We start from the raw sequence: 19,875 nt of genomic DNA, 5'->3' as shown, positions 1-19,875 counted from the left end.
CATGCTTTCAGAAGTCTTAAAGGAGCAACACTCTGATGCAGAAACTACAGAACCCGAATCACTTTCTGCTGTTGGCATTTGACTTAGATCATGAAAATAAACATGCTTCAGTCCGCACTGCTTTAGATAGTTATCGAGCAGAACTCGTCATCAGCATGGAGGCATGTCCTCTGGAAGGGTGGTTGAAGCATGACGGGACATATGAATCTTTAGTGCATCTGGCACGTAAACATCTTGTGACGCCGGCTACAACAGTGCCATGCGAACACCTGTTCTCGCTTTCAGGTGACATTGTAAACAAGAAATGGGCAACATTATCTCCTGTAAATGTAAACAAACTTGTTTTCTGAGCGGTTGGCTGAACAAGAAGTAAGACTGATTGGACTTGTAGGCTCTAAAGTTTTATATTGTTTTGGTTTTGAGTGCAGTTTTTTTGTACATAATTCTACATTTGTAAGTTTGACCTTCATGATAAAGAGATTGCACTACAGTACTTGTATTAGGTGAATTGAAAAATACTATTTCTTTTGTTTTCTACACTGCAAATATTTGATATAAAAATGAATATAAAGTGAGCACTATACACTTTGTATTCTGTGTTGCAGTTGAAATATATTTGAAAATGTAGAAAACATCCAAAAATAATTTAAATAGATGGTATTCTATTGTTTAACAGAGCGATTAATCGCATTTAATTTTTTAATCATGTGATTAATTGTGATTAATTTTTTTAATTGCTTGACAGCCCTAAGTTCAACTAAATAGCTAAATTAGCCAAGTAATTTATTGAGCTCTCTGGGGTCTCTGCTTACATACACCTCTCTTCACACACAGCTTCAACAGAGCGAAATTGGCAATGTCTCCACTGACCTCCAATCAGCTGTCACTTGGTATTAGCCAAACCTACTTCTTTGTAGTCATGGAGATTTCAGGGACTACATCATAGAGATTCCCTCATGCATTTGAGGGGTAACAAGTAATTTTTGCCTGAATGATGTTCAGCTTTTGAATACCATGATGTTTGTGCTACTTGCTAGTACTAAGCAGATATCTTCACTACGCATATACAATCTTCTGATACTTGCCTTCAGGCCCCTTGAATACTCTAACTTGGTGGGAAATACTAATGGCAAGGTGATAGAATAGAATTCCATTGTGTAAATTTCATGCACAAAGCCAGGTGGCACAAATTAAAACGAAAACATGGAATGAACAAGCCAGATACCCATTTTGATCCTGACCATTTTGTTTGTTGTTTTGCTTTCTCCCAATTCTTTGTTTTTTTTGCCTTTCAGACTGTAAACTCTTTGGCAGGCGGCTGTCTCTTTCTACACAGGAATGTACAGTGCCTAGCCCATTTTGAGTAGTATAAATAATAATTATTGCAGTATATTGTCTTGATAAATACTAGTTTGTTTTCTGTTAGGTTCTTTTATTTATGGCTATATTTACCTCTAGATATTACTGACTATTGTAGGCAAGCTTGATATAGAAAAATCACGTAACTGACTGAATAATGTATTTCTCCTTCAAAACCTACATAAATCACGTCACAATACGAGGAATTAATAAATTTTTAAAACCTAATACAGATTTTGTTTTTTTTATACTATCAGGTGAACTTTCTGTGGAAGACAATCAGGACCCTTTCCTTGTTAGTATACATATAATCACAGACCCTGGTGAATCCAAAGTTCTCCAGCAAGCCATTGATAAACTGTTAGCATGGATCCATCCAGACCTCCAGTTGTTCCAGGTCTCAGAAAGACGGGTCTCGAGGAAGCACAGGAAGTCTGGTAAGGCTGCTGTTTCTCAGCCTGCCCTAGCAGTCATTCTGTTTTTGCAAGAGGAATATGGAGAAGAACCAATCTTACAGCTCCATGAAACCTTTCAGAGACCACCTTGGCATTACCACCATACAGAACGAGTGCATGGCAAGTTCCTCCCTTACATGCCATGTAGTCAGGACTTCTTCACTTTGGCCCATGGGACCCCTTTGTGGGCCATCCGACCAGTGCATTATGGGAGAGAAATTATCCGCTTTGCCATATACTGCAGGAATGAAAACTTTGTTGACATTATGAAACTGTACCAGTTAATCCTGAAAAGACCAGTGTGTCAGAAAAAGGCAGATTTTTGTGTCTTTCCTGTCTATTCTAACATGGATATAGACATTCAGTTCTCTTTAAAAAGACTCCCTAAGGGCCAGATTCCAACCCCTACAGAGTCAGCGGTGCTGGAATTCCGAGTAGAAGATGTTGGACAGCTTGTTCCTCTCTTGCCCAGTCCTTGTAGCCCAATCAGTGAAGGCAGGTGGCAAACAGAAGACCATGATGGGAATAAGATCCTTTTGCAGGTATTCTCTAACATCTCTATTTTTTTATGTGATGAAACAGAAATCTATTTGTTAATTTGTATAAGAATGCTAATTTGTCCCAGAACAGCAAATAAAGAGTGGGGCTTCCATAACAATATCCTGGTAGGCAGACCCAAGAAAATACTGCTAAAAAGAGAGCTTATAAAATGCTGTATGCGTGGAAAAATATAAAAATCAATACAGCTATAGGTGATACCATGATGTTCAGATATCCCTTAGCCCCATGTTCGGCAAAGAAGAGACTGAGATGAGCCAAGTGTAGAAATGGGAAAGATTGTGAACTGATAGCTAAAGGTGCATGTTTTTGCAGTTTTTATAAGAAACATGAGTACCCAGGTCACACACGTTTATAAAATAGCTATTAGTTACGAGCTTTTTATTAGCGGTAAACAGAATTTTTGATAGTACAAATTATTTTCTTACATATGTATTAAAACACTGCGTGACCAACTGCACCTCAATAGATGGCCCAAGAATCTTCTTGTTCTGCAAAATAGCTATCAGACCCAGAAAAAAGGAGAGAGAAGCAGAGAAGCAACCTGAGCTGTTTAGGAGACATGCTCCCTGCAGTCTGCCCTCTCAATCTTATCTCAAGCTGCATGTACTCATAGACAGATTCTATGGAGAGTTTGGTCAATAGGAGGGGAAAGGTTGTGAAAGGCACAGTACCCATACTGTATCTAAGGCTGCTCGGAGTCACTTCAACATATGCAAGTGAGTTAAATAGAATAACAAATAGCAAGCTTTCCAAAACTGCACTCTTCATCAAGATACATACAACAGCTTGAACAGAGGCATGTTGCTTCACAGTTACACATTGTGGCTTTTTGCTTAACAATGTGCCTCAAAGCCACTGCTTCGCTAAAGAGGTTTCCTGAGGCTTGCTTAACCTTTTATTCTTAAATACTTTGTGATTTATATTTCTGCTTAATAAAAATAGCCCACTCCCACTATTAATGCTCACTTTATTTTTAAAAATCCACAGGACAGATCATCCCCGAAATACACATGCTCTTAATGCTAATAGGGCTAAGCATGTGTGTCAAGGAAAGTTAGACCCTTACATTTAGAAGAATGTAATCATTCCGATTTTAAAGGGGGGAGGTTTACAGTGAATTTTCTTTGTGAAAGGTGCCCTTGCTACTGAAGTCCTCTGTCTACAGAACAGGCACCCCAGGTTTGATCCTTTTGCTTCGTGGAGCTCAGGATGCTGACAATTGTGGGAGGTTCTGCTTGAACTTGCTGAGCACCCATATCTCCTTCTGTCCTCCGCACGCTTCTGCAGAGTTGGGTGTGCGCAGACCATCTTGCAGATCCCACCTATGTAGAAGCTCTATCCCACTGGCAGCAACTGCACTGCCCCACATAGGTGCCTCAAGTCTGACTGCAGCTGAGAAGGCAATTCACGCTTCCTGACCATCCAGTCCTTGGCCTCTCTGCTGAGACTGCCACTAATTCTTTAGTTGTTGGACTGGTTTTTGTGACGTGGACTGGATAGGCACTAGGTTGGGATAACCAGTTTATTTCAAAATGGCCACGAACCACCTTGATGTGGTAGCCACTTGGGATCACCTTCACTTATTGCTTTTCTTCTATAGATTAAAGGGTCCATATCCTATTAGTAATCTCTTTTCAGAGTAGCAGCCGTGTTAGTCTGTATTCGCAAAAAGAAAAGGAGTACTAGTGGCACCTTAGAGGCTAACCAATTTATTTGAGCATAAGCTTTCGTGAGCTACAGCAATTCTCTCTGATTTCCAGTTTTTAATAGTGAATCTTCCAACTACAATAATTTACAGCACAATGACACTGAATGAAAAAAATTGTAATGTCTGTGTGTAGGGTACTGTATAGGGGTCTAAACATTCCATGGCTATTGCCACAGTAGCCGTATTAATTTTCACCTCTCATCAAAATGACATTTTAACATTTTTCAACTTGCATATAGGTTTGTGTTATTAATAACAAGAATATTTTGATTGCTAAAAACTGAGATTATCTACACATGCCAAAAGTATCACTTATACCCACCAATAATAAATTTATACTTCGGAGTAACAAGAAAGTACTTAATGTGACTGGGATTTTAATATACCTCAGCAATGTGACCTGTGTGTATCTTGTGGCATGCTTACAGGGGTTGGGACTCCTGCCAACCAGTAAGATTGCTCCATCCTCTTAACCCGTTCTGCATATGCAATTATCGGGGCCCTTAGATTAAGAGCAAGAAAAAAAACCTATTAATGGATGAGTCTGGCATTTGATATCCTTTGTTTGCAAACATAAAACCCCGCAAAAATGTTTTGTTGTGGCATCTTTGCTTTGTCTGCTTCCTCAAATTAACTCAGACAGCCTGATCTTATTCCAGCTGAAGTCAATGGTAGCTATGTTGTTGAATTAGCGTGAGCAAGATTGTCTATGATCAGTATTGGTTCTGTCATTATTTTCATATGTTGAATTTTTACAATGTATGTAGTAGTTCAGTAAATAACTGTCAAGCATTTCAGTGTAACTCCCAGAAGTAAATCTGTGAGTGCAGAGGTATTCCACCTATGTAAATGAAGGCATTCTGTGTGATCCTGATAAATATGTACAGTACAGAAAATTTAAATACACAAAGAATTAAGGTTACTGAGCTAAATGAATATCAACAAATAAGTTGTACTATATAAAAAGGGATCAGAAGCTTGTATATGACTATTTATTTGTTAATTCAGTGAAAGGTTTGCCTTTATCTATCTTGCCTGTGTTCAAAACCGGTATAGCTACAAACACTTTTTGAGACAAATAGCAGTATGCATTTCCATTTCCAAAGTCTGAGCAATTGCAATTAAAAGAACAAATAAAAAGGGAAAAGAGGGGAACAAACTAACTAGAAATCAAAGGAGGTGTAAAGGAAATAGAAAGTCAAGGGCAGCCCCCCAAAAAGGCGGAGAAATGCGACTTCTGCGGAACAAAACGAAAGGATGGCGATTTAAAGAAAAGCATGAGACATCTTAAATTAATGGTGCAGGTGGATAGAACAAATTTGATGAACAGTAAAAGGAAAGGAAGGCAAGGAGGAATTCTGACTGGAAGGACAAAAAGAATAGCTTTTACAAAGGTTTCCTTTAATTTCTTAGTGTGCTGAAAATTAGAGAAACAGGGTGGGTGAGGTCATATCTTTTATTGGACCAACTTCTGCTGGTAAAAAAGACAAGCTTTCAAGCTACGCGGGGCTCTTCTTGAGGTCTGGGAAAGTACTCAGAGCATCACAGCTAAGTACAAGGTGGAACAGATTGTTTAGCATAAATAGTTAACACATATTTCAAGCGACCATTCAAGGTGAAGTGTCCTGTTAACACTCCAGCACTTATAAGACAAAAAGGGAGATTGGTGGCTTATAGATTGTTGTACTAAGCCATAAATCCAGTGTCTTTAGATTTTTAGTATCTAGTAAAGTTATGAATTTAAGCTTCTAGCCTCATCTTTTGTGTAGGTTTCCTTTGAGGACAAGGACTGAGAGGTCATATATGGAGTGATCGTTTTGTGAAAAGTGTTCCCCCATGGGTGCTGTGGTATTTTTATCTTTTATCGTTTTTCTGTGTGGGTTCATTTGAGAGCATAGTGATTGTCTGGTTTCACCCACATAGTTTTTATTGGGGAATTTAGTGCACTGGATGAGGTACACCACATCTTTTGATAGGCATGTGTTGGACATGTTGCTGAAAATGGCAGACCGTTGACTTGATAAGACCTGTGTCTAGTTACAGATATAAGAACCTAACTTTTGCTTCGTATTTTTAAAAATCTTGTCCTCTTGGTGTTTCTCCCTCAAGATGTGCTTTGCCTTTTCTACCTTAGATGTTTGTGGGTTCTCTAGTATCAGTGATGGTTTTAATAGAAACACACAATCCTAAATTGAGGTCTTGGAAGCTAAGTAAAACAGGAAGTGATCTTTCAGCCATTCTGTCCTTCACCATGAGCGAGAGAGAGACAACCTCTTTTATATCTTTTTATTTAAAAAATTACCTTTAATAGCATATCAATATACTGAATGCCATTTTAAACATAACATACAGTCAGAAAAAGCCAGTGTAGATATATAATGTTACAAGATTCCTGTTGTGATGACTGGGACTACAAATTTACTGTAATTGTGAGCTCAGCTGTAAAAAGTGAGTGAAAGTTTATAAAATGTCACAATAAGCTATAACAACAAATGTTGATAGGGAAAGGTGCAAAAGGAAGACAGACAGATTGAATTAGTCCAAACAAAGAGGCCTACTAGTATAACTCAAGGATCATGCCTGGCAAACAAGAAAAGTGTAGGATCAAAAATCAGTGGATCAATATTGGTATGTTGGGAATTAGGCCTAATTAGTAAACAAAATAATGAGGGGATGGGCTATTCCATCACACACACACACACCCCACACTCCTTTTTGGGTTCTTAAAAAGAAAAGACTTCGGGGAGCAGGGGGGATTGCGGACGGATGTGGATGTTGGCTGACTGAAAGACAAGGAAGGAGTGAGCTTCACATCCTGGCTGCCACCCATGCCATCTCCTGGAACCCCAGGATCTATGATGACACTGTTCAGTCTTAGTTGCCCTGGTCCTGAGAGATGTCCTGACCAGACTGGGTCAGAGAGAGAGAAAGAGAGGGATCCTGATGATGTCACCTCCTCCACTGGCTCTGGCTAAATCCCAACCATCAACTGGGATGTGAGATTTTGTCATCCCTTCCCCGTGTGTGTGTCCTTTTCCTTCACTTGGTTCTCCTTCGTATCCCTCTCTTGTTTTCTTCTTGTCTAATAAGAGTCTGCCTTAGGCAGCCAAGACTGGATATTTTGCAACATTGATGAAACTGTGCCCAGAGAGGAAACTAAAAGCAATGTTCTAAGTAGCTTGGTGCTGGTACGAGTTCGCCAGGTCTCAGAGAAGCTAATAAGACTAAGTGCTATACCTGTGTTTTGCCATCAGTGAGGTTGCAAGTGAAAGTCAACCAGAGACAGAAGCTGCATTTTCTATATTTGCTATTCTTTTCTCTCCTCTTTTGTGTGTATTTGTCTTGTTTTGTCTTCTGGGAAACTGGATCAGACTTCAACAACAATAGTAATCACAGCTCCAGTTCATCTCAGCTCATTTCTTTCCCTCCCTCCTCCCCCCAAAAAAGGACAGTTATTACTATCTTTAATGCCATCTAAGAAACTGCCAAATGGGGGGGTTTCCTTCTAAAGACTCTCTCCAGCTAAAGGGAAAGAGAACAAGGGATGTTATCAAAATAAAAGCCTTACTTACTTTACATGTCAAATGCTGAACTGTTTCCTTCTTCTCTGTATCTTTAATCAAGGATTTAACAGATTTGTAATAATGTGTTTACCATGGTACTAAGCAGGTGGAGATCTCTGACAAGGTCATTTTAACACGTTTGACTCTTTGGGTCCATATATTCCATTGAAATTAATACAACAGCCCATCTAACAGAGTAAGATACTAATTGGTGTAAGGAAGGGTCAAAATCTGACCCTTAAATCTTTGTAGTCGGGATTGTCCCTTACTCTGTGTTTATACAGGGCCCTGGTCTCAGTTGAGGCCTCTAGGAACTACTGAAATAAAAATAATGACTAATAAGAGAATTTTTTTTTTTTAAGGTAGGAATTTCCTTTCTTCTGTCAACATGCAAAACGTTAACTAGCAGTCCTGGATTCTTCTCATCAGATGTATGAGGCCCTAATAATATAGCCTCTGTAGATCTCTGTAGCTTTCACCAAAAGTTGTTTCCTTCATTTCTGAATGTTTGACTGGTTATCCTCCAAAAATTCTGTTGAGATGTGGAGAGATTGTAATTTCCCATAGACTTTATGAAGATTTGTGAAGACTACAGTGAGCATGGGTAACAGACCAAGCATTAGGTTTTAAAAATATATTTTTTTTTATTATAGAGCTAATCTGTTCAATCAACAGTTGTTTTCTGATGGGTATTCATGCAAAGGCTTAGATGGTGTGGACAGATATATCGTCCTCTCTATTTGGAATTTCAATCAAAATCAACCTTTTTGGTGTTCTAGAGGCTGTGCAAGTGGCATGTCAGTTTGTACACAGCATTTCTGTTCTGTCAGATGGCTGATCCTTTTCCAGTGTAGCTGGAGCTTTTGTTTCTAGCACAAGCAGCACAGATATACCAGACATTGCTTTGTCAGTCTGCAGTGAGGTAATGGGCATTGCAAAAAGCAAACTGTAAGGAGGCTGAAGGGGAAAAAAAAGAGTTAGTTGATGAGATTTTGCTTCTGAAGTCAGACAAAAGATTTGCCCCACATGGGGAATATAAAGGCATTATGCTAAAAAGAACATCTGAGATGTCCATGTCATTTACTTGAAAAGAGAAAAACACTGGTTTTTCTCTTTTCATCTCTCCAAGGTCAGAGTAGCAGAGGAAGATCAGTCTCTCTCGCTCATGTTTCATGGCTCATTATGGTCCATCACATTTTGAAAATGGGTTCCAATTCTTTTATTTTTTTTTAAATGTTATATACATTTAATTGGTAAAGGCAAAGAGGAACAGCAGACTGCCTAGCTCTCTGAATACAGTAGTTGGCTAGTAAGTAAAGGCATGGCATAGTGGCCTCAACACAGGACTGGGAGCCAATTTCCCCTGAGTTTTAATCCAGGCTAAAATATGGTTTTCCCTCTGTGATATCCAGCAAATCAGAGAATTTAGAGAGGGAAAAGTCCTATTCATTTTATCCACTCCAGCTCTCTACCAATAGAGGAGTATCCACTAATTCAGGGGTGGGCAAACTTTTTGGCCCAAGGCCCACATCGGGGTTGCAAAACAGTATGGAGGTCTGGGTAGGGAAGGCTGTGCCTCCGCAAACAGCCTGGTCCCCACCCTCTGTCTGGTCCTTCCCACTTCCCATCCCCTGACCACCTCCTCCCGGGACCCCCGTCCCTAACTGCCCCCCTGGGACCCCACTTCCTATCCAACCCTCCTGCCCCCTGACTGCCCTGACCCCATCCACACCTCTGCCCCCTAACAGGCCCCCTGGGACCCCTGACCCATCCAACCCCCCCCACTCCTTGTGCCCTGACTGCCCCCTCCTGGGACCCCCATTCCTAACTGCCCCCCCATCCCAACCCCCCCTGCTCCCTGACCCCCCACCCCCAATCCAACCTCCCTGCTCCCTGTTTCCTGACCGTCCCCTCCGAACCTCTGCCCCATCCAACTGCCCTCTGTCCCCTGACTGCCCCCCAGGACCTCCTGCCCCTTATCTACACAGCCCCAGCCCCTTTTTACCATGCAACTCAGAGCGGCAGGACAGGCTTACTGGAAAGTCTGGGAGGTAGCCGGGTGCAAGCCGTGCTGCCCGCGTGGCGGCATGGCTGCGGGGGAGGGGCACAGCAGGGGAGAGGCCGGGGTCGAGCTTCCTGGGCCAGGAGCTCAGGGGCCGGGCAGGACGGTCCCGCGGGCTGGATGTGACCTCTGGGCCATAGTTTGCCCACCTCTGCACTAATCTATATTTGCTAGAGTTTTCTCTGGTCTGGTATAAAATGTGCCAAGAGATGGAATTTCCACTACTTCACTTGGGAGATTATTATACAGTCTAATACATCTCACTGTTAGGATAGTTTCCCATGATATGGGATAAAGGGCTTCTGAAAGTGTTCCAGAAAATATTGCACTTGCCCATATAATTTAAGATGGTATTTGAAAATGTGACCCATAAACTATAGGTCATTACATTACAAATATTTTAACACAAAGAAACTGGTGCAGGGATATGGTAACTTGCCAAAGACTTGACAGTGCAAGAGTAGAATCCATATCTCCTTTGGATTTCCAGTCCTTTGCATTATCCATAAGACCAGCCTCTTTGTCAATGGTACATCTGTCCCCCAAAGCATTTTTTAGATTTTCTAGTACAAGTCATTTGACTTGATAACTGTATTTGTGATCTAATGTTTCAAAGGCCCTAGTCCAGGAATCCACAAATAAGAACTCTTAACACCTGCAGGGAAGCCCATTGAGTCTAGCTTCAGTTTTTACTGGTGCATATTTTGTCTAAATATTTATCAACTATTTATTTTTTAATTACTTCAGCTGTATGGCAAACAGATGGATTATCTCACAGTAGAACAATTCTGCAGAAAAATCTGAATCATTAGTGAGTGTAAACTGTATTCATATACTTGACAACAATATAACAAAATAATTTCCTGCACAAACACACAAAGTAATGGGATAATTTGTTTGTGTCCTTGAAAATGAAATACTGCATTCTGTAGGCTACCCAGAAATTTCTTCAAATACAAATTGATGCAGAAATTTCTAAAATAACTTATCTTGCCTTCTGCATAAGTAAAAATAATATAGCTTGGAAACATAGCTCCAAATTCATCTCTGGTAAAACTTCATTGACTACCATTCAGTTTGACCCATTCTGTTTGACTCTCTTGAAATCATGATCCCTTATCTATTAATTAAACTGGTACAATACTGTAGTTAATTTTATTCAAAGATTCAGTTAGTTCTATATGGCATTAAGAAGAACAGCTTATTACATTATGAAAAGATGTATTATGAATTACCATAGCTTCATGTGTTAGTGTATTCATCCACAATACATAAGTGAACTCAACAGGGTTTATGTCCCATAACGTACCCTTGGCATGGACAGTTACAAATGAGCGAACAATTTTTTGCAGATGTGAAAGTACCTTGTTCTCTCTAAAATCAATGTAATGGATAATGAAAGATTTAAACACAATAGCACATCTTTGCCACTAAGACCATGGGGGCGTGCACTAGTGAGAAATGAGCAACAACAATGCTTGGACGTTGTCTAGGCATTAAAGTAACAGTAGGTTGCTATCTGCACTAAATTCCAGTTGTTACCATCTTAAAATTCTTAAAATTTATCGAGTAATAACATCATTTAAAATATAAATAATGAAGTCATTTGCTGAATAAGTCAGCAAGCTGTCAAGTAATGGATGTGGAAACTTGAGAGGTGAGATACTTTCTCAGTTCTGATACACTGTCTCTGTGGTACAGTATTTGAACCATGCCATGTTAAGTCATGAGGTGGAGGACAAAATATAAGGTATTGGCTTATTTAGGCCTAATTCTAACTTTGGATGTGTGTGAAGCTCCTGCTGCAGTCTGTGGGAATTGCATGAAAGCATATCTGGGGGCAAAAATTGGTATTTGCATCATGTGAGAAATTCCAGTAAAACTGTCAAAAGGAGTGATTTAAATACAAACTGTTGAAGCCACATTGAAATAACTAATATGAGGAGAAGGATCCAGGAAGTCATTAACCACTCAAAAAAGGTTTGCTAGGAGTAGGGGGGTTGGGCGGGGGAGGGGAAGGGTCCCTTGCTCAGACAATAGATCTTGGAGATAGGGCAATGTTAAAAGAGAAGAAGGGTGACGTGAGTGTTTTTCAAAGAGTGGGTTTTGACTGACACTAAGAATTGGAGTGTTTCAGGGTAATGATATAAGGGCAAGGCTATAGGTGACAGTGGTGGCATTGGTGCCCTTCTATCATAAGAATTGAGGTTGGAAGGCTGGGGAGAAAGGGCTGTTGATGGCCCTGAAGTTCTTCTTCGAGTGATGGTCCCTATTGTATTCCACCGAGGGGATTCAAAATCTGTGCTTTCTGCTCTCGCTTGTTTTCCATCAGTGATGAGCACCAGTGCTGTTTGTACTGTTTGGGGAAATCCCACATCATGTCTGGGTGCAGTATCTTCCTCTCCTTCCCTGTCCATACATGGGAAAGCTGAGCTCTTTGCCTCAAAAATCACCTCATGGAGGCTGCAATGGGGCCAAAATTGGATCCTGGCCAGGGAATCCCCTCTGTCCATCAGCCTGAGCAACCTAAGAGCGCTCCCCCTACCATGGAACCTCCATCTGGTTCTGCAAGTACCAGTCCTACAGACCCAATGCAGGGACCTAGCCATGAGTCATGGAAGCATGCGCGTAAACATGGCCGAAAGTCTTCTTCCAAGTCCAAGAAGGATGTTGCCCTGTCAACAAGTTCCGGCCATGGAGGAACGAGTCGTTCCAAGGCTCACAAGAGTAGGCAGGAAGCACAGATTTTGAATCTCCTCAGTGGAATACAGATAGGGATCACGCATCTCAAAGAACCTCCAGTTACAGCTAAGTAACCTGCCCTTTTCATTCCTACAAAATATAAGGTAGGGGATGAGTTGGATCAGCGAGAAGTGGAAGGGGTGGTGAGTTTCAGAGAAAAAGAGGGAGAATGAGATTTCTGGGTTTATGGCAGCGGTCAAAATCAAAAGGAAGAATGTAGCAAACTTCTCACCATCCTTAGTGAAGAAATGAATGGAGAAAGAACTATTCATCTTCAACTTCCTTTACTAAAAGAAGAAATGCTGGAAGTAGAGTATGAATGAAGTTGCATAATAATCTATATTAGTTAAAAAGTCCATGCTTGTTAAACTTGTAGAATACCAATAAACAGTTTCTCTTTGGGTTTTACATAAAAGCTTAAATAAATAAATCAATATATTAAAATTCAGAATGAGAAAAACTTGGGGATTTTGTGATTAAAAAGGAAAACCTGGTGAGCTGGACTAACTAGCTCTTCTCACCCATTCAATTGTGCCCTGAGCTTCAACACACAAACTCCAGAGACTTTTTATGTCAATTTCCTATAGTTTTGTTTTTTCACATACTATCTAAGTGTGTAATCAATCAATGCAGGATTTACTGAATGTCAGATGAGACATAAAAAACAAGTAAAGAGCCAGGTTGTTTTAAATTGGAATAAAATTAGATGCCTTTCAAAAGGGTCTTTCTGAGCTCAGCGTTTTGAAATCTCATATAGAATACTATAGTTCTTAAAAATCTTACATAGAGAATTCTCAGAGCACATCTGAAAATTTTGCTACAGTCCTAGAGTCTTAAAATGTCACCTGTCTTCCAGGAGATGTGTGTCTTTCTCAGGATCTCACTATTGTTTCATGGAGTTCACCCTGTGAGGCAGGACAGTTTTAAGGCTCCAGGCTTCACTTTTGTTTTCCTCCAAGGACCCTTATATAAATATTTGGATTTTGGCACAGTGCTTTCTCTTTATTATTAAAGTGAAATATTTACTGTGAGTGTACTGAGTGACAGTCTGCTTTATAGTTACATGCAGTAACAGTTCAACAATGAAGACTTACAGTTGTAAAATTGCCAAGTCTGTGTTAATGTGGTCTTTCCTCTTTTCTCTCCTCCCCCTTCCCCCCCCCCCCCCCCCGCAGCAGGCACGTATTTGGTATAGGAATTCTGCTAAGCGGAACAAGCTTCATTTCCCATCTTCAAGGGATTCCTGTTTCACGTCTTCACCAAGCTACATTCCTCACAGTCACAGACCTGCCCCTGATCAAATTAGTGAGCATCTGAAGTCAGCTGGTCAAATCAAGCTGCATCGGGCAAATGGCCTTGGTCAGTACCTTGGTGTCTCCCAGCAGGACTTGAGAAATGGTGACCGAGGAGACTTCACCCGAAGATCCAGTAGTGCCTCCAGCATTTCATGGTCATTTCAGCGAAGCAAGTCTCTGTTCTGCTTGCCCACAACAAGCTCCTCCCCAGGCTCTGACTCCTTTCACTTTAGTGAACCATTCCAGATTTTAAATACTGGGTCACCTGTGAACAGGTTAAAAACATGGAGATGCAGCCCCAAGCTTAACATTGAGGACTTGGAGGGTTCACAGGAGACTGATGTCGACACAGGGATGAAGCTGTCCTTTTCAGATCTGTCCGTGGTCTCAGCCTACTCTACCTTTAATGGATTTTGCAGTGATTTGGAAGCTTCTCTTCCCTCACAAAGGCAAAGTGTCAGTAGATCTAAACGGGTTGACTCCAGGAGAAGGCCATTGTCAGCCATGTGCAGTACTGTTGAGCTCCCTAGTAGTTCACTTCCGTCTCTCTCGGAGTGGTCTTCCAGTTCTTTCTTGTCATCTTCAGCATCCCCCTTAGCATCTCACTGCCAACTCAGACAGTCACCAAGAGCAAACCCTTGTTCTCTGAATGCTAGGAAGACACCTGGCAGCATTCAGCCAGGCTCTTCAACCAACGAGGAGGAATTCTACATCTGAGCTTTCTCCATGCTGAACCTTTTAATGTAAATTTGTACATATGTGAATTATAGTAGTGCATTTCCACTATCTGAGCCATCTGGGTTGGCAGGTTCCTTGCTCCTTCTTGAGGGGAAGGTGTTACACCATTGTGTGCTAAATGTTGTAAAAGGTTCCCCCACACCATTGTAATGGGTGCCTCATAAATGTTTATTATAATATCAGGTGAGATTGTGTCCACTGGATTCATGTGGAGAGGATCCTCGATGTGTAGATCTGTCTATAGCTGTGCGGATAGGGGGTTTGTGCTCCGTGTCCTTTAGCTCTGGCGAAAGGGGTTTGGGAGACTGACCATTAGCATGTAGAGCAGGAAGTGCCTAGGGATGCACATGGTAACCCACCTTCCCCTGACAAGTAGCTGTAAAGATACTGAAAGGAAAATACAACCTCAAGCTGCACTAACTTTTCTGAGAAGCTCTCTCGACGCTGGCAAACCCTTCCCCACCTCCTTTATGAGGTTCCAGAGGCAGGTATGAAAAGGGCAGACCCTAGTAGCATGGCTCCAGTGGAGCCAGACAAGGAGGCTGAGGGCCCCAGAACCAGTGTAGAGGCACAGGCCTCCAGCTGATCTTTGAGAATCTGCAGATTTGGGGAGAGAATGTCTTGTTTGTTTCATGTGGAAGAAGGAACCCGCACCACATCCCCAATCTGCGGGACTGGTTTGGGGAAAATGCCATGAGGGGACCAGCTTTTCTCCCCACCTCATACGGGAAGGGAGCAGGGTGACCCACTGTTAGAAATGCACTGCAGGCTCCCTATTTTTAGGGGTTTGTTATTTTGGTTGTAAAAAATTCACCTCGTACATAAACTTAATATTGGTGGTCGCAGCCCAATTTCTTTGTAAAACAAATTTCTTGCCAAACTTTCATCAGAATTTTTAATTTATCTGAAGGGAAAAACATGTAGAATTGTACCTTTTATCAAGTTACATTTTTGGCAAGTTGTTACAGTGGCAAGCTGTCCTGGTATTTGGTATTTTGGAAAAATGTTTAAATGGAGAAGCCATTAGTCTGAGAAATGGCTAAGTACCTTTATGAGGATTTCTACCATCTATTTCAAACTGTTCTGACAATATATCTCTGTGTTAAACAGTACTGACGCTGACTGCTGCTCTGGTCTAGGCACTAAGAACATTACCTGGTTTAAAGTAGTGTATACAAATCTGTATTTAATCAATAGACAGGTACAGTTGCGGAAGATCCACTCTGATCAGTCAGTAATAAGCCAAGGGAGGAAAAATGATCTTGTGTGTATTACTCAGCAGCCTTACTCACAACAATACTATTCATTTTAAAACAGCCTAAATAAATAGTTACATAAGAGAGTGGAACAGCTCCAAAAACCTCCATTCTAACCCCCAACTAAATATACAGTTTATACCATTTCACAAACCATCCTTAAAAAACATGAAGTCTGGAAGAAATAAATATAAAATCATTCTGTTTAAACACCATTAAAGTTGTAACCCAAATCCACAAAAGGCAGGAAATTGACAGTAAAGGCTTGCAGGAATTGGCAGTCAATTCACTGGCCCTCCTGTATGCTGTTCAGAATTTTTTGCTTTTTTTTTTCCTCACTGTGATAGAGAATGGTGCATCTGCTTCATCTATGAGTTTCCTGCCTGTTGTCAGCTACTGAGACAACATGAACTGCGTGGAAACCTTGTCTTCCTTATTAACTATAAAAATTGGATTGTATTTCAGATCTGGACCCCCAGCTGAATATTAGCACTTTCCCCACCACTACCACCCAGAGCTGTTTGGGTTCACTCCAACTTTTGATAAACAATCCTGTCTAGAGATGCTTGGAAGCAGAAGCAGCATGAATGAGGGATTTAACATGGTGTTTGAATGTTTACCAACTATCGGCCTGCTCCAAAGTCCATCAAAGTCAGTGGGAGTCTTGGGGTGTAGGTGAGACTTTAGGGTATGTCTAAAAAACCTGCAGCAGCAAGTCTGAGGCTGGGTCGGCTGACTTGGGCTTGTGGGGCTCGGGCTGTGGAGCTAAAAATGGCAGTGTAAACATTCAGACTTCAGCTGGAGCCCAGGCTCTGAGACCTTTCTCCTTTGCAGGGTCTGAGAACTCTTAGAGCACAGTAGGCCTGATTCTCCACTGTCATGGGCTATAAGTAATTATTTACAGCTGGGCAAAATATGTGTAGAACACCACCAGATCAGAATGGTAGCATTTTGCACTCACTTGGCAAATGACTATGCAAGGTGCAAGGCAGTGAAGAATCAGGCCCAAAAGGTTTAGACCGGGGTGGTCAAACTAAGGCCCGCAGTCCGGATCTGGCTCGCGAGCCATTTTAAGCTGGCCTGCGAGCTCCCACTGGGACTTACCCCACTCCAGCTGGGGTGCTGGGTTGGGGGCCGCTCCACACGGCTCCCGGAAGCTGCAGCATGGCCCCACTCCAGCTCCTAAGTGCTCCAATGGGAGCTGCAGGGGTGGTGCCTGCAGATGGGGCAGCATGCAGAGCCGCCTGGCCGCGCCTCCGTGTTGGAACCAGAGAAGGGCCACTCAGAGCCTGCACCCCGAGCTTCTCCCTATGCCCCAGCCCTGATGCCCCTCCTGCCCTCCAAATCCCTCAGTCCCAGCCCAGAGCACCCTCCTACACCCCAAACTCCTCATCCACAACCCCACCCCAGAGCCTGCACCGCCAACCAGAGCCCGCACCCCAACCCCAATTTTGTGAGCATTCATGGGCCGCCATACGACTTCTATTCCCCAATGTGGCCCTCAGGCCAAAAAGTTTTCCCACCCCTGGTTTAGACTAATGGCACAATATTCTTCTCTAAAATTTGTGGTGGCACAAAGATAAATGATGAAATAACATTATGAAGCCATTTTACCAACATTAGCCACTTTCAGATATGACAATAAACAGGAAAGAATTGGCTCAACCTTGTCAAAAAATGTGTTTTATCATTCATTGTTGGCGAAAAAGCATATTCGCAATATTTATAATACTTATAAAAAGTCGTAAGAACAGGGAATCAAAAGATCTTCAGAGAACTGACTTCAGGTGACATGTCTATTTGTTCCTGGAACCATGTCAGTATTCAGACTCCTGACGGAAGCTGGCTTGTTCTGCTACTGGAGAGAAGACTTGGATATATCTGTCAACCAACTGTGTGCCTTATGACTGGACTTCAGCGTAGCTAAAAGCAATAGCCTGGCTTCATCAGAAATACTGATGATGTTGAAAGGCTGCAAATTAGCACAAGATAGCAAATTACCAAGTAGCAACTAATATGGTGTAAATATACAGGAATGGGAACATCTAAACTCCAGACTGTATCACGTAAACCAATATAGGAAGGAAGCCAAATAAATTTCAACAGACTCAGAAGAGAGAATTTATATTGTCTCAGATGGTTCTGTTCTTCCAAGTACTTCTACACTGTTTACTGATATTTAACTAGAAAATAATGTTCTATTTTTTTAAGTTCTGTATGAATAATTCATGGGGTGTGTAACAAAATTTTGGAATCACAGAATGCTCCACTGAGAGGAAACGGAATAATAATATTGTACTGGAACCTTTTATGTCATAATAATAAAAGCCAGCTTTTGAAGAGTGTTTCAATTAAAATAAGTGTCATTAGTTCCCTTTTCTATAATTTAAAAGGGAGTTGAACTTATCCAGATGACTGGAGATGCACAAGATTCGTGCTATGGCATTTTGCTTATGTATCATATCACTGTTGTTATGTTATGAACATTGCAGATTTCCCCTTAACTACTTCTCTTCTCCCATGCCAGCATGTGTTGCTTTTATCAAATAAAATAGTCAGAAAGTTAATTGTATTTAAACTTCTGTGTGTTCATTTATTAAACACAGTGGAGTCATATTGGTCACTTTAGCAAGGCCTGCCTCAGATTTCAAAAGATCACTGTATCAGACATAAGCACATCACTTCTGGGCAATGTTGATCAATAGAGCAAATATAAAATAAACACAGCCTTAAATACAAGAGATGTCTCTTATTTTAGACTCAGATTTACCTCTACAAACAGGTCTTATTTCTCTTTTCTTATTGCAAATTATCTATCCCAGTAAAGCTAAATGACTAACACAGGTTATGAAAAATTTTACATATATGAATCCCGCTTCAGTTTGTCTCCTGTATTAGAATCATAGAAATGTAGCGCTGGAAGGGACCTTGGGAGGTCATCTAGTCCAGCTCCCTATGTTGAGACAGGCCCAAGTAAACCTAGATCATCCCTGACAGGTGTTTGTCTAACCTGTTCTGAAAAACCCCCAATGATGGGGATTCCACAAACTCCCTTACAAGCCTATTCCAGTGCTTACCTATCCTTACAGTTAGAATTTTTTCCTATCTAAACTAAATCGCACTTTCTGTAAATTAACCCCATTATTTCTTGTCCTGCTTTCAGTGGATTTGGAGAATAATTGATCACTGTCCCCTTTATAACAGCCATTAACATATTTGCAGACTACAGTGGTTCGCCCCCCCACCCCCCCCAGTTTCTTTTCTCAAGACTGAGCATGCCCAGGTTCATAGAATATGAATCACAGAATATCAGGGTTGGAAGGGACCTCAGGAGGTCATCTAGTCCAACCCAAAGGTTTTTTTAACTTTTCCTCATAGGTCAGGTTTTCTAAATATTTTTTTCATTTTTGTCGCTCTCTTCTGAATGCTCACCAGTTTGTCCTAAAGTGTGGTGTCCAGAACTGGACACAATACCTTAGCTGAGGCCTAACCATGGCTGAGTAGGGCAGGACAATTACCTGCCATGTCTTACATATGACACTCCTGTTAATGCACACCAGAGTGATATTAGCCTTTTTTTTTGCAGCTGCATCACATTGTTCACTCATATTCAGTTTGTGCGCCACCATAACTCCCTGAGCCTTTCCAGCAGTACTACCACCTAGGCAGTTATTCCACATTTTGTAGCTACGTGTTCGATTTTTCCTTCCTAAGTGTAGTACTTTGCACTTGTCTATATTGAATTTCATCTTATTGTTTTCAGACCAATTCTCAAATTTAGCAAAGTCATTGTAAATTCTAACTCTGTCTGCAAGAGTGCTTGTAGCTCCTCTGAGCTTGATGTTATCTGCAGATTTTATAAGCATAATCTCTACACCATTGTCTAGCTCATTAGTACTATTCAATATTTTCATTAGACCTAGAGTGACCAGACTGCAAATGTGAAAAATCGGGACGGGGGTGGAGGGGTAATAGGAGCCTATATAAGAAAAAGACTCAAGAATCGGGACTGTCCCTATAAAATTGGGACATCTGGTCACCTTAACTGGCCCTAGAATAGACGCCCTGCAGGCCCCACACTAGATGCATACCTCCAGTTTTCAGAGTAACAGCCGTGTTAGTCTGTATTCGCAAAA

At 41.3% G+C, this 19,875-nt stretch overlaps 1 protein-coding gene across 6 annotated transcripts in view; it reads left to right on the top strand.

Annotated features, from left to right (window-relative positions):
• The window catches only part of FAM124A (family with sequence similarity 124 member A), a 69,767-nt gene extending 51,461 nt beyond the window's left edge, over positions 1-18,306 (top strand). For all 6 annotated transcript variants that reach the window (XM_073343273.1, XM_073343264.1, XM_073343291.1 and 3 more), the window contains 2 exons: positions 1,617-2,356; positions 13,626-18,306. In XM_073343273.1, the coding sequence (XP_073199374.1) occupies positions 1,617-2,356; positions 13,626-14,462 (1,577 nt within the window). In that variant the 3' untranslated portion in view covers positions 14,463-18,306. The remainder of the gene's footprint in view (positions 1-1,616; positions 2,357-13,625) is intronic.
• The last annotated feature ends 1,569 nt before the right edge of the window (positions 18,307-19,875 follow it).

The sequence above is a fragment of the Lepidochelys kempii genome, chromosome 1, assembly GCF_965140265.1.
Source record: "Lepidochelys kempii isolate rLepKem1 chromosome 1, rLepKem1.hap2, whole genome shotgun sequence".
Classification (NCBI taxonomy): domain Eukaryota; kingdom Metazoa; phylum Chordata; order Testudines; family Cheloniidae; genus Lepidochelys; species Lepidochelys kempii.
Note: the sequence above shows the minus strand (reverse complement) of the source record. Positions and strands in the feature narration are given on the sequence as shown.